The sequence below is a fragment of the Ovis canadensis genome, chromosome 20 (assembly GCF_042477335.2).
Source record: "Ovis canadensis isolate MfBH-ARS-UI-01 breed Bighorn chromosome 20, ARS-UI_OviCan_v2, whole genome shotgun sequence".
Lineage (NCBI taxonomy): Eukaryota > Metazoa > Chordata > Mammalia > Artiodactyla > Bovidae > Ovis > Ovis canadensis.
The window spans coordinates 63,837,185-63,851,401 of record NC_091264.1 but is presented as its reverse complement, the minus strand read 5'-3'; the positions used below and the strand labels follow the sequence as shown (position 1 = coordinate 63,851,401).

The following is a 14,217-nucleotide window of genomic DNA, read 5'->3' as shown; positions in this document are numbered from 1 at the left end:
AACTGCCATTCCAAACATGGTTACCTCTTTAGATACTTACTAACCAGGCTTTAAATTAATTTTGCAAGGTCTTTTGTGTGTAGTCGTTCCCGCATGTATTCGTTTAATTACAGATTTTCACCTTTTGACTTATGACAGCAAAACTGATTTCTCTTGGAACTGAGTCCAGTGATGTCTGTGTGTGTGTTTTTAAAAAAACCCTTTACAAAGTTGTGTTTTTCCATTTGTCTGTGTCCATCACAAAATACTTTTCTCTTGAGGACTCCTCTATTCTTGAATAATTAAGTTTCCAGCATGGCAGAACACTTTCTAATCTCTCATTCTTGAAGACACGGCATTTATGAGCAAAGAATGGTATTGCTAGTCATTTCTCCACTGAATTACAGTGATGAAAAGACATCTCTTCTGAATGGGAATGTGGCCTTGTGTATTCAGATAACCATTGTGTTTAGAATTGCCTTCGTTGCTCTTTTCTCCCCGCTTAGACTTAAGTTTAATAAAAGACATTATCTATACACAAGGTGCCAATCACATACGAAGGCCATGGTGTCGGGGGGTGTGGGGGGCTCTGATCTGTGTGCCTGGGCGCTGCCTCTCCTCGGGCCTGCCCTCTGAGCGAGCTGCCAAGCTCTTGCGTAATTGTCTTGACAAGTGCGCACTGCTTCATGGAGCAGCTGGGCCTCTGCCAGCCCGCGGAAGCCAGGTGCCCCAGGCAGCAGAGCCAGTGCCACTTCCTTGCTGGGGGCTTTAAGCCATACCTTAACTATGTTGCTGAGACCAGTGGTGGATAGATAGCTATTTGAGGCAAGGACTGCGTTCATTTGTTCTGGCGAGGTAAGAGCATTTGCGAATGGTAAAGGGCGGCTGGTGTTTCCGAGCTGCAGATGCGCCTGTGTGCTGGAGCCTTCTCTTTCTGCCTTGGGGGCTTCCCTTGTGCCACTTACATGCTCCAGAATCCGTTGGAAAAACACACTTTGATGGTGCATCTTGAGAGGAGAGAGTTTGTGTGCTTCATGCTGTCGGGCGTTAAAAGGCCTGAAGTAGAAAGGCTAGGTTGTTGCTCAGTGCCCACGGCCACATCTAGGAATTGGGCACACCAGATGTGGGGAAATAGTCGTTGTGTCCAAAGAGACAGAGCTCAAGGAAGGAGTCCGGGCGCTCCTGGCGCCACTGTGAGTTCAGACGTTCTTGTGGGTGATCCGTGTTACTGCAAGAGAGTGACACCGAAATGCGGTGTCCGCCTGACCCTATATTGGTTATTTGCTAGAGAGAGACATGTCCATGTCCACAGATAGTTACCTACCAGTAGGTTCATTTGGCATTAAAAGTGTGACTCTTTATATTTCTGCTGGCTTCAACCAAGCCAGCAGGAGAAAAGTTTTCCTGCTGACCAGTGAATTCCAGAATCTGTACAAACAGTATCTTCTCGTCTTTCTGCACATCTAGGCTGGACTCTCCATGATTTTATTCTTCATGTGTTGCATAAAACCCCTCCCCAGATAGCCCCCCATTACTCTCCAGGGTGGCGCTCTCCTGATAATGTGTGGCCTTGTGCCTAGGAACAGACTTCATTTGCTTGTGCCCTTTCCCTTCTGGTCTTCCTCTCCCAGGGACGGAACTCTGCCTGGGTCCTGGTGACCCTTTGGTAAGATCTTCACTCTATTTGAAAAGTTTCAGCTGTGTTCTTGGCTTCTTTAACTCCTTCAGTTTGGGTCATATGAACATTCTGTAACCCAATCTTGTTTGTTTCTCTAAAATGTATAAATGTCTTGATACAGATCTTCCTGAATTCAGAACTAGCTTCTACTAACATTGTAGTAGTTGTTGTTCAGTCGCTCACTCGTGTCCGACTCTTTGTAGCCCCATGGACTGTAGCCCACCAGGCTTCCCTGTCCTTCATTATCTTCTGGAGTTTGCTCAAACTCATGTCCATTGAGTCAATGATGCCATCCAACCATCTCATCCTCTGTCGCCCCCTTCTCCTCCTGCCTTCAATCTTTCCCAGCATCAGGGTCTTTTCCAATGAATTGGTTATTTGCATCAGGTGGCCAAAGTATTGGAGCTTCAGCTTTAGCATTAGTCCTTCCAGCAAATATTCAGGGTTGATTTCCTTTAGGATTGACTGGTTTGATCTCCGTGCAGTCCAAGGGACTCTTGAGTCTTCTCCAGCACCACAATTCTAAAGCATCAGTTATACTAACATAACATGATGTGTTTTATTTCTCTACACTGTTTTATTCCAGTTCCCTTCTGAGTAACATCAACTATGAGATAAGAGAGGTGAAAACACTTTCATTGAACCCATTTACTGTTTTGCCATGTAATTAAAACTTCAGTAAGCCTGTTAATCTGTCAATATTAATATATCATAATTAAAGAAAATGCTATTTCTAGAAGTACCCAAAGGTCATTCCCTAACACACAGGTGCCTGAAAAAGTAAAACATGTTATTTGTCTTGAGAAGGAAGGCAAGGGGAGGCTAGAAAGGTGGCTGGGTCCCTCCAAAGCCATATGTGAATTTTCTGCTCAGCCATGAGAGTTTTTAAAGGGAAAAACTGAAGAAATCATCTCAGCTAATCACTGAGATGGGGGGGTGGGGTGGGTTAGGCCGGGGTGCCAGCTGGTGGACTTCTTGTGATTTTTTCTTTGGATGTTAGCTTGTTCTTCTAGTTTGTTCGAGAGATTACTGCAGGGGATGCTAGGGAAGCAATCTGGTCACCTTTTAATGGCTTAGTCTTCATTTCTCTTCCTCTGATCTATGGAAAGAACCAACAGGCTCTTCGCATCAGGTGGCCAAAGTATTGGAGCTTCAGCTTCAGCATCAGTCCTTCCAGTGAATATTCAGGGTTGGTTTCTCTGGACCACACGATGCCTTGCCAGCAGGTTAGGCAAGGCGTGGTGTGGTCCCGGGATCCGAAAGGTGTGCCCGGGCTGGAGAGGAACAGAACAGGGGGATGTCTGGTTAGGGTTAGTGACACGACAAGCAGGGCCCCTCTTGAGAGTGCCTTCCTGCCAAAAGTTGCTCACAGCCTTACTTTTCAGCTTCTTGTGGAAAGTGGTATTTTGGGCATTTGCCTACTCAACATTGTGACATCTGTCAAGGAGCCTGGTGACCATGGGGTTTTCTGTCCCCCAAGGAATGAGTATGCAGTCACTACCGAGTAAAGGAAACCGATTACACAGTAGAATTAACACTCTTCACGTTTCTGAAACCCGAAAGAGCTCAGCCTTGAAACCGCTCTTTCTGCAGCTGCTAATGCTGGAAACGAGGCTGGTAAATCAACACCACGCAATGCCTGTCACCGACTCCGGACCATAGTGAGGTTTGACCATGAACCTGGAGACGAGTCATGGAAGGGTTTCATGTCACCAAAGGAGAGGTTATGCCACATGGCTCTTCTTCTGCCAGAAGCAGATTCACCAGCGCAGTCAATAAGTTGGATGAATGTGAAATTTGACAGTGTGGCTCTGTCACCCGTATTTAACTTCAGCACGGGCCGGGTCGCGCCAGCCGCAGACACACGCGTGGAAGTCATGTGGACAAAATCCAGAATTCATCCTGTGTTCTCTGTCTCAGTGGGTGACTGTTTTTTTAAACAGTCTGGGTTCTTTTTTTAACCTTTAATGGGCCATTTTTAAGCTTTAATTTAACTTATATTGTGTCTTATACTGGCAATGAATTAAGTACATTATGAACACGATCTTTTCCTAGGAGATAGGTACTGTTTTCTGTGAGAAGCCTGAGGGCCCAAAGCAGTCAAAGGCTGTGTGCAGTGATAACACCTTCCCCAGAAGGCTCCTGAGCTTGGTGGCAGCACGCGCCTTTGGAGGGAAGAGGCTTTCTTGTGTCTCCCAAGGGCGCTGAGCCGGGCCACTGACAACCCACCAGCGTGACTGAGATGCATAAGGCGGCTCAGTCATGTGTAAAATTTATATCCGCGGCGGTGACAAGCCTGAGCACTGTGGAGGGGAGACAGATTTCCACTGAAGCTCAGCCAGAAACGCTTCCCGCCACAACTCTGACAAAATAGTGCCATAAATGAACAGAGCCAGAGAGTTTCTGGGCTCCGTGAAAACCTCCTGTGTGACGGCTGCCTCACACACCAGCTCTACGCCCAGGCGCCTAATAAGCCACCGCACAGGTGCACGGGCGTTTAATTCGGAGCTGGGTATCATCAGCCCCGTCATCCAAGTGGGCTGTGATGTGGGGTGCACCCCCGGGGTGCCCTGGATGGTCACTGGGAGCAATGCTGTTCCCTTCTAATGCGTTATTATCATGAAGTTAAGTGCTCTCTTGGTAGTATGTAGAGCCTAGAAGTCAAATAACCCACCTACCTGTGGGCTTGCTAGTAACTCAGTGGTAACAATGCCAAGTTTTAGAAGATGGTTTTGGCTGATTTAAGTTCACAGTAGTTGTTTTTACCACCCTAGGGGGTTGACATCTAAAGCTTGTCATGCCTGAGATCCCCGAGTCCGTTTAAACCTGCTCATGGGCCAGCGAGAGCGTCCAGAAGTCTCCGGCGTTGTCTTGATGCTCCTAGCACCTTGGGGTTTGGGCCCCTCCACCGGCTCTCTGTCACCTCATTTTTGATGCGCACAGCCTGTGCAAGGTGACTGCCGTGTGACTTTAGCTGTGAAGTCTGGTCCTCTTGTTAAATCCTGGGCATTAGGAAAAAGATCAGGCCACTCTCTGTGTCCCGACTGCTCCGTGTCTCTCCCCAGGTGAGGACGCCCTGCTCCTGGTTTCCCGTGGGTGTGCAGTGGAAACCTGCTCTTTTACCAAACAGACGTATCATTGATGGGATCCCGAGATGGTACTTAATGGAAGTGACACGACCAGATGTGAGGGTAGAAGAGATTCGCATCTATAAAAATAGTTCCAGCTGTCCGCTGGTGTGGTCTATCACTCTATGTAATATTTCCTTAAGCTTTTCACTTCTATTTTTAAAAAAAGTTACATAAAAATAACCGTTACCTAAATTGGTGTATTTTATTTGAAACATCCAAAAAAAAAAGTGTTCATGTCATCTTACAATATAGTGAACTATTCTGGAAGTCACCTTTTGGCAGAAGTGAGCAGAACTTGGTGATTATGAGGATGGAGTGGGGGTATGGCAGTTCAAACCTCCCTCCATCCTTCAGGGCCTGTTGGATGCAGTCAAGGGCCTCCTTTCAGGAATGAGACCCCGAATGGAGTCAGAATAAAAGGAGGTCATCACATCCATAGGTTTGTTTCCATGTGAGGGATCCAGGACATTACATGAATAAAGGACATTTTCTTCAATTTCATTGTCTTGAGTGTCCAGGTGATGCTCATGATTCTCTTGATGTGGGGGAGGGGGTGTGCTGGTGGGAGATGGACTCTCCCCGGCTGAGAGGTGACTGCTGTGTGTGTCCTCTTTCCAGAACCCGTGAAGGAAGCTGCAGCCATGGTCTGCTGGGCTCTCAGGAGAGTCGGCCAGGTGCGTGCCCGCTTGGCCCGGAGAGACAGCGGAGTCTGCCGGGGCCACGAGCATCAGCCCTTGGGCCCGAGGCCCGCCCCGGGAGCACGGGGCAGCACGGTGGAGCTGCTGGGCAAGTCCTACCCCCAGGACGACTACAGCAACCTGACCCGCAAGGTCCTGTCCAAGGTCGGCCGGAACCTGCACAACCAGCCGCAGCACCCGCTCTGGCTGCTCAAGGAGCGGGTGAAGCAGCACTTCTACGCGCGGTACACGGGCCGCGCTGGGACCCCGCTCTTCTCCGTGTACGACGACCTCTCCCCGGTGGTCACCACGTGGCAGAACTTCGACAGCCTGCTCATCCCGGCCGACCACCCCAGCCGGAAGAAGGGCGACAACTACTACCTGAACGCCACGCACATGCTGCGCGCGCACACGTCGGCGCACCAGTGGGACCTGCTGCGCGCGGGGCTGGACGCCTTCCTGGTGGTGGGCGACGTGTACCGGCGCGACCAGATCGACGCGCAGCACTACCCCGTGTTCCACCAGCTGGAGGCCGTGCGCCTCTTCTCCCGCCACCAGGTGAGCCGGCCCCGCCATGCCGCGCGGCCCGGGGGCTTCCTTGGCGTCCGTGAGCCATGCGGCTTTCACCCGGCTTTCACGGTGTCCTTGGTGCAGGCGGGGCTCTGCACATCCTGGCCAGCGTGCTGTGTTGGTAACGCAGGAACTGGCAGGACTTTACTGCCTCTTGTCTGACTTTTGCCTTCCGGTCCCCGCGTGCCTGCCTCTGCGTTTCTCCTGATGAGTGAGTAGTCAGCGCAGAGGGCTGGAGAGGCAAGCCTGAGACCTGTGGTTGGGTTGCTCCAGGTCCCAGTAAGCAGAGGTTACCCGGACATGGTGTTGGACACCAGTGGATTTCTTAGGTAGCGCAGGGGCACTGGCGCTCTGGTGGCTGAGACTGTAAGGTGCCTTCTTGCCCCCAGGCTCTTTCCTCAGCGACGCCTGCTGTACACTTGTGGCTGCTGGACGTGTTTTTCTCTGTGAGAGGGCTTCGCTGTTCTATTCCCAAAGTTTGTGTTTGGGTTCAGAGAGCTTTTTTAATCGGGAAATCTGGTATTCTGGTCATTCTCAAAAGCACCCACCTTCTCGCATCTGGTAGCTGACATCCTAACGTGCGAATCTTTTTTTTTTTTTGCAATTTGTGAAAATTTCTGAAAGCTTGAGTCTGTTTCCTAAGAGTGCAATGTCACTTGTCTTGCATTAATGTATTTTAAAACCATCTCTGTTTTTATCTAAGAAACAAATGGAATTAATGAGGCGCAGGAAATATCTTGCGTTACTCCCTTAGTTCTTCTTACAAACATGTTCACTGAAACAGGAGGAATAATTGTCAACAAAACTCCCTCCTGCAAGCATCAGGTCAGTGGGTTGTTGGAGTGAGCAGGAACGGTGTTGGCTCCTTGGGTTGTTGGATATGAGCAGGAATGGTGACAGCTCCTTAGGCTGATAAGTAATCATCGCTTGTTGTGTTAAATGAGTCACGTTGTAGGAGACCACTGCCTCAGGGTGCTCAACTCTTCCTGGGAATCTGTGAAAGTGCAGAAATAGGTATGAGCTTTGCACAGAAGTCTGCCTATGCTTGATCCCAGAACTGCTGAGATGAGCACTTTTCTATTTGGGAAAGCTGACTATTTTCTACATTAACTATTATAAGGATGCAGATTTGTTAGGAAACACAAAGGTCAAAATCCGAGGAATATGACCGAGTGATGGAATGTCACCTGCAGTTAACGGGCCAGCAGAGGTGTGACGTCAGGGAGCAGGTGTCCAGGTCATGGCAGCGGCAGGCGCTCAGCCCAGTTTATCATGTTACAAAAATGAGAAAGGACAGTGCCCACTGGTTGGTGAGCCTGTGAGCCGTGGAAATGGCAGTGGAGGCTGTGAGACGCACGCTGGTGTTTTAATGGAGGAAGAACCCAGGGTCCCTGAGAAGGAGGGAAACGGGTAGATAGGGAATTAACCTCTTCTTGTTTCACACTTCTGTGGGGTCCAGGCCAGGTTAGCGGGAGGTGGGCACGGCTTTTCTTCGGATGATGTGACTGTGTGTTCTGCCTTGTAGTCAGAAAGACTGCACGCACACACGAACACGTATGTATCAATACAGTAAGGTAGTTCCACGGGCCTTGTTTCATTTGCTCCTCATCATAAAACCCTGTGAGGCAGATTACTTCCACTGCAGCCACGGGCAGTCTGAAGCCCCAGCAGGTTTATTGACTTGCCCAGGGTTGCCCCGCCAGCTGGTGGCATCACCTGAGCATCACCCGTTCTGCCCTGTTGCTTTTCATGGAGGAGTTACTTACGACCCAGCCAGGGCTTTAGTTCCAGGAACAGTGTCACAGAGAGAGGACTGGTGTTTTGTAGATTCCTGGCCTCAGCTGGTACCAAGTCTGATCTAACCTTAACAATCAAAAATAGTTTTTTTCCTTCTTTACTTTATTAGTCTTTGAATAGTGTTTTTTTTTTTTAAAATCCCAATTGTTGTAATCATGCACATACGTAATTTAAAAAACTGTATGGTCATTCTTTAAAAAGTTTTCCTGTTATTTCATAATCTTGGTAATCATTATTTTATTCACTGCGTGGTGTATTTCAGGAAGAAGAGAGGTGAGTCATCAGATGCGGGGTAAAGGAAATAAGAATAAGCATAGAAATGGATATACGTTATTTAACTATTAGTTGTGAACAGAACCCTTTTGTGTTCCAGAAAAGGTAAAATGTGTCAGTATTCACAAATTTAAATGTGTTAAATGTACTGATTTAAAGACATCCATTATCAGATCAGACATTTTTCAATCAGAGAATCCTGAAACAGAATCACCAGAGGCTAAAAGTAAAGGGCAAGAAAAAGGTATATGGAGCAAACACTTTAAAACAAAGCTGGTGACACAATTATTAATATTAGATAGAATATGTGGAAAAAATTGTAAGTATGAATAAAGAGGGATAATACATGGACCAAGATGCTTTATGACTTAGGAATTTTAATGTGCCCGACATCATAGCCATAACATAGAAACCAAAGCTGAAGAAATCAAAGTTTGAAAAGTTCATTATGATAGTAGATTTTAAATGACTTCAATCAAAGATTGATGAATTAAGCAGATGAAATGAGTCAAGATATAGCAAATCTGAAAAATATGATCAGCATGCTTGATTTGATTGTTTTTAAAATTCTGTAACTATGTATGTGTGTTTTTCTTCAGACAGACAGACAGACAGACAGACACACACACACACACACACATAAATTCTATACCCAAATGTTAGAGGTATATAGTCACATGGGAAAACTTAAAATAAGTTGTCCATGTACTAGTTGACAGTTGAAGTTGTAAATAAATGTCAGAGACCCAATAACATGATCAGAACCATGCCTGGCTGCCATGTAGTTGATGTGGAAAGCAGTAAGAAAAGAATAATAAAGCTTTCCCTGTCCCTAGCTATCTGCAGATTCACAGCTATAGATTCATGGGTTAAAGAGAAATGTTAGAGTTATCAAAAGTTACTTATCACTAACTAGCAATGAAAACGCTGACTTCAAACTGCTCAGGTGTGGTGAAGATAGTCACTTTATGATTCTGGTGGTAGCCCTGGCCACCGTGACCACTAACATCACCGAAGGAGGAGCAGCCAGACATACCTGTCTCCTGTTGAGAGAATACAAGGCCACCTGTAAAAAGTCCTGTCAAAAAAACCTGGACCTATATCAGCTCAACTTGCTGGCTCTAACAGGCACATTTATAGAGATACAGAGGACAGAGAAACAGATTAAACGATAACATGTGGATGCAATGAACAAAACCCAGCCTGGGGAAATTCTATAGCGATGCTACTCAAGCTGAGATCTGCCTAATGAAGTAAGTAAGTACAAGAATCAGAGTGGTGAGAAATGATGAGGCGATCATATTCAAGGCTGTGGTCCGAGGACGTCTGTGGCTCTGCACGCAGTCTGCCAGGCCTCCCTCTCGGTGAGCTTTGTGCGTTCAGTCTGGGGGGTGGTTTTGCACAGCACCTGTGTATCAGATCCAGACCGATTAGAAACCTAACACTGTCTCTGCCACAGACAGTTTGAGAAGCACTGCCCTTCAGGATAAATGATTCCCTTTCTTCAAATAAAAGCAAGGAGAAAACAATAGCTGGTGCCAAACAAAAAAACAGATCTCAATCAATCACAACGTGCAGGTCCTATCAAGGGAAAGCATCTTTCAAGAGAAAAAAAGATGTGAGGCTGTTGGAAACTTGAACGCTAACTGAACATTTGAGTTTCAGGCGTTCTTTAGCTTTTGAGGTCTGACAGTAATATTATATTTTTATTTTTATACAGTCATTCTCTCTCAGAGATATATATTAAAATACTGTGAACCAAATGATGGATTTTCTTTAAAATAATGGGGGACAGGCATTTGGGGATGAATGTAAGAAGATGGGTCATGAATTGTCAATGACTGAAGCCAGGTGTTGCGTACATGATGAATCATTATCCTCTCAATTTTTGGGTATGTTTGAAATTTTCCTAATAAAAGTTTAAAGAAAAAGACTGAAGGAAAACACTTCAGGGATCAGTCAGGGATCAGTCAGTCTGTCAATCAAAAACATTTTTTTTTCTGAACATGAACTGGGATCCAGTGCTGTGAGAAGGTGTCAGTGAGAGAGAGACGGTATCAGATGGTCACGAGAAAGTTCCTGGTTTCATGGGAAAGATAGCAATTAAGATTAAAAAGTAGCAGGAGGCCAGAAATACCACTCTCTGGGGCATGAGCATAGATTAAATTCAGTAGGAAACTGAAGTAGGCTAAAGCTAGGATGAATAGCCATTCTCAGATGGTCTTACTGTGGTGCTGTTTTTCAGTTGTGTTCAACTCTTTGTGACCCCATGGACACAGCCTGCCAGGTTCCCCTGTCCTTCTGGCGTTTGCTTCAATTCATGTCCATTGAGTCAGTGATGCTATCCAACCATCTCATCCTCTGTCACCTCCTTCTCTTTTTGCTTTCAATCTTTCCCAGCATCAGGGTCTTTTCCAGTGAGTCGGCTCTTCACATCAGGTGCCCAAAATACTGGAACTTCATCTTCACATCAGTTCTTCCAATGCATATTCAGAGTCCATTTCCTTTAGGATGGACTGGTTGGATCTCCTTGCAGTCCAAGGTCTCTCAAGAGTCTTCTCCAACACCATAGTTCAAAAGCATCAATTCTTTGGTGCTCAGCCTTCTTTATGGTCCAACTCTCACATCCATACGTGCCTACTGGAAAAACCATAGCCTTGACTAGACGGACCTTTGTTGGCAAAGTAATGTCTCTACTGTTACATATGCTGTCTAGGTTTGCCATAGCTTTTCTTCCAAGTGGCAAGCATCTTTTAATTTCACGACTGCAGTCACATCCACAGTAATTTTGGAGCCCAAGAGAATAAAATTCGTCACTGTTTCCCCATCTGTTTGCCATGAGATGATGAGACCAGATGCCATGATCTTCGTTTTTTGAATGCTGAGTTTTAAGTCATCTTTTCCCTCTCCTCTTTCACCCTCGTGAAGAGCCTCTTTAGTTCCTCTTCACTGTCTGTCCTTAGAGTGGCATCCTCTTCATATCTGAGGTTGTTGATATTTCTTTTGGCAATCTTGATTCCAGCTTGTGCTTCATCCAGCCTGGCATTTTGCACGATGTACTCTGCATATAAGTTAAATATGCAGGGTGACAGTATACAGCCTTGACATACTCCTTTCCCAATTTAGAACCAGTCCATTGTTTCATGTCTGGTTCGAACTGTTGCTTCTTGACCTACGTATAGGTTTCTCAGGAGGCAGGTAAGGTGATCTGGTATTCTTATCTCTTGAAGAGTTATCCACAATTTGTTGTTACACACACAGTTAAAGGCTTCAGCATAGTCAATGAAACAAAAGTAGATGTTTTCTGGAATTCCCTTGCTTTCTCTATGATCCAATGAATGTTGACAATTTGATCTCTAGTTCTTCTGCCTTTTCTAAACTCAGCTTGTATATCTGGAAGTTCTCAGTTTATGTACTGCTGAAGCCTAGCTCGAAGAAATTTGAGCCTAACCTTGCTAGCAGGTGAAATAAGTGCAATTGTCCAGTAGTTTGAACATTCTTTGGCCTTGCCCTTCTTTGGGATTGGAATGAAAAGTGATCTTTTCCAGTTTTGTGGCTACTGCTGAGTTTCTCAAATTTGCTGATATATTGAGTGCAGCACTTTGACAGCATCATCTTTCAGGATTTTGAATAGCTCAGTGGGAATTCTATCACTTCCACTATCAAAAACAAGACCTGGAGCTGACTGTGGCTCAGATCATGAGCTCCTTATTGCAAAATTCAGGCTTAAATTGAAGAAAGTAGGGAAAAACCACTAGGCCATTCAGGTATGACCTAAATCAAATCCCTTATGATTTATATAGTGGAGGTGACAAATAGATTTAAGGGATTCGATCTGATAGACAGAGTGCCTGAAGAACTATGGAGGGAGGTCTGTAACGTTGTGCAGGAGGCAGTGACCAAAACCATCCTCAAGAAAACAAAATACATGAAAGCAAAGTGGTTGTCTGAGGAGGCCTTGCAAATAGCGGAGAAAAGAAGAGAAGCAAAAGGCAAGGGAGAAAGGGAAAAATATGCCTGAGTGCAGAGTTTCAGAGAATAACAAGGAGAGATAAGCAGGTCTTTTTAAATGAACAATGCAAGAAAATAGAGGAAAACAATAAATGGGAAAGACTGGAGATCTCTTCAAGGAAACTGGAGATATCAAGGGAACATTTCATGCAAGGATGGGCCATGATAAAGGACAGAAACAGTAAGGACCTCACAGAAGCAGAAAAGATTAAGAAGAGGTGGTGAGAATACACCGAAGAACCATACAAAAACATGTCTTAATGACCTGGATAGTCATAGTGGTGTGGTCACTCGCCTGGGGCCAGAAATCCTGGAGTGTGAAGTCAAGCGGGCCTTAGGAAGCATCGCTACAAACAGAGCTGGTGGAGGTGATCTTATTGTGAGGTTTTATAAAATGCGGAAGTCTTGTAGTCTTTCTCAAAAAATAGAAAAAGATGAACATATCAAGGTCATTTCATATTAGACTTGTTAATAACAAATCAGGTATAAAAGACAATATTAGAGGTTTCATCTTAGGAACATAGATTATTCTCATTTTTGATGAACAGGTAAAAAATTATTAAATGAAATGTTTGCAGATTGAGTTCAGTGGCATAGTGCATCTTTCCACATGATCACTGTGTGTGTGCCACATTACACCATCCTAACTGATGTGAGTTAACATGGTATAATTATTAAGGAAAAGCATGTGGCCTCGTTAATAGATGTAGGGAAGCAAGTTGATGGCATTTAATGTTCTAGGACGTTAAAAAAGCATTTGACGGCATTAACATCTTATGATAAAAACTTTTAGCAAGCTAGGAACAGAAGGGAACTTTCATAACATGATAAATGGTATTTGTCAAGGACTTACAGCATACATCGTAATTAGTGGTGAATCATTATAAACACTTCTATCAAATTAGCAACAGTTCAGGGTTATTTGCCATCAGTGTGTAGGAGGCACTGTTGCGATCACTGTTCATCATTGTGTGGGAGGTCCTCGCTTATGCAGTAAACCAGAAAGAAAAAAGCAAGTCTAAGCTTTGGGAAACATGAGCTGAAGCTGCTTTATTTGTAAATGGCACGATGGGCTACCCAGGAAGGTGACTAGAATGTTCAGATCCATCATTAGCACTGATTAGACCATTCAGCAAAGCTGTAGGCACAAAGACAATACGTACAAGAACCTGTTTCTCATCTGTAGGTTATAACCCGTTAGAAAATATAATGAAATACAGATTTCATTCATAACATCACCTACAGCGTTGAAGCATCTGGATATCATTGTTGCAGATGTTCAAGGTACTTGTAGATATAACATTATCAGATATAATTGAAAGACATAAAGGAAGAGACAGAGGACCAATATACCGTGTTCGTAGATTTATGAAGATGGTAGCTCTCCCAACTTGATCTATAAGTTCACCATAAATCTAATAAAAGCATATTTTGGAGAAGCTGAAGAACCGTTTTTCCTATTTGTAGGAAGAGCAAGTTTACAAATAGCCAGGAGAAACGTAAGTGCACCAGTCTAAGGGGCAGTGCCTTGCCAAGCACCCAGGCTCACCGCACTCTGGTCGTTGGGGTGGTTTCATGTTGGCACAAGTGTGGTCACATAGAGAACTCTCAAAGACCTCTCCTCCTCTTTGGGAATTTGTTTTCACTATAGAATGGAACTGACTTTAAAAAAGTAGGGAGATGGTGAATTCCACAGGAGTCGCTCTTAGTTGCCCAGAGAGGAAAAAAACGCCCGCCTTCCACCTCTCAGCACACACAGAATTCAACTCTAAATGGCTTCACAATCCATCGCAAAGAGAAAGTCTTCCAGACTTAAGAGGAAAACGCAAGATATGACTCTGGGGGAAGAGTACAGCCTCTTGAACTGAGAATTCCTAAAAGAGAGGAATCTTTAATGGAAACAATGTCTTAAGTTGACTCTTAAGGTAAAACTTATGTCTAATAAAAGAATTCTTAAAGGAAGTTAAAAGACAAGCAGTGGGCTGGGTGGAGGATCTGCTCCACATGTAGCTAACAGAGGATTTGTGTTGATCAGATGTAAAGGCCTCAGTGTGGCACAATCCAGTAGGGGAAATCTGCATGCGAGGCAGTGAGAAGGCTC

The 14,217-nt window shown here is 45.0% G+C and overlaps 1 protein-coding gene across 11 annotated transcripts in view; it reads left to right on the top strand.

Moving 5' to 3' along the window:
• FARS2 (phenylalanyl-tRNA synthetase 2, mitochondrial) overlaps nucleotides 1–14,217 on the top strand; it is a 302,144-nt gene that overhangs the window by 43,387 nt on the left and 244,540 nt on the right. For all 11 annotated transcript variants that reach the window (XM_069562904.1, XM_069562905.1, XM_069562902.1 and 8 more), the window contains one exon: nucleotides 5,407–6,023. In XM_069562904.1, the coding sequence (XP_069419005.1) occupies nucleotides 5,430–6,023 (594 nt within the window). In that variant the 5' untranslated portion in view covers nucleotides 5,407–5,429. The remainder of the gene's footprint in view (nucleotides 1–5,406; nucleotides 6,024–14,217) is intronic.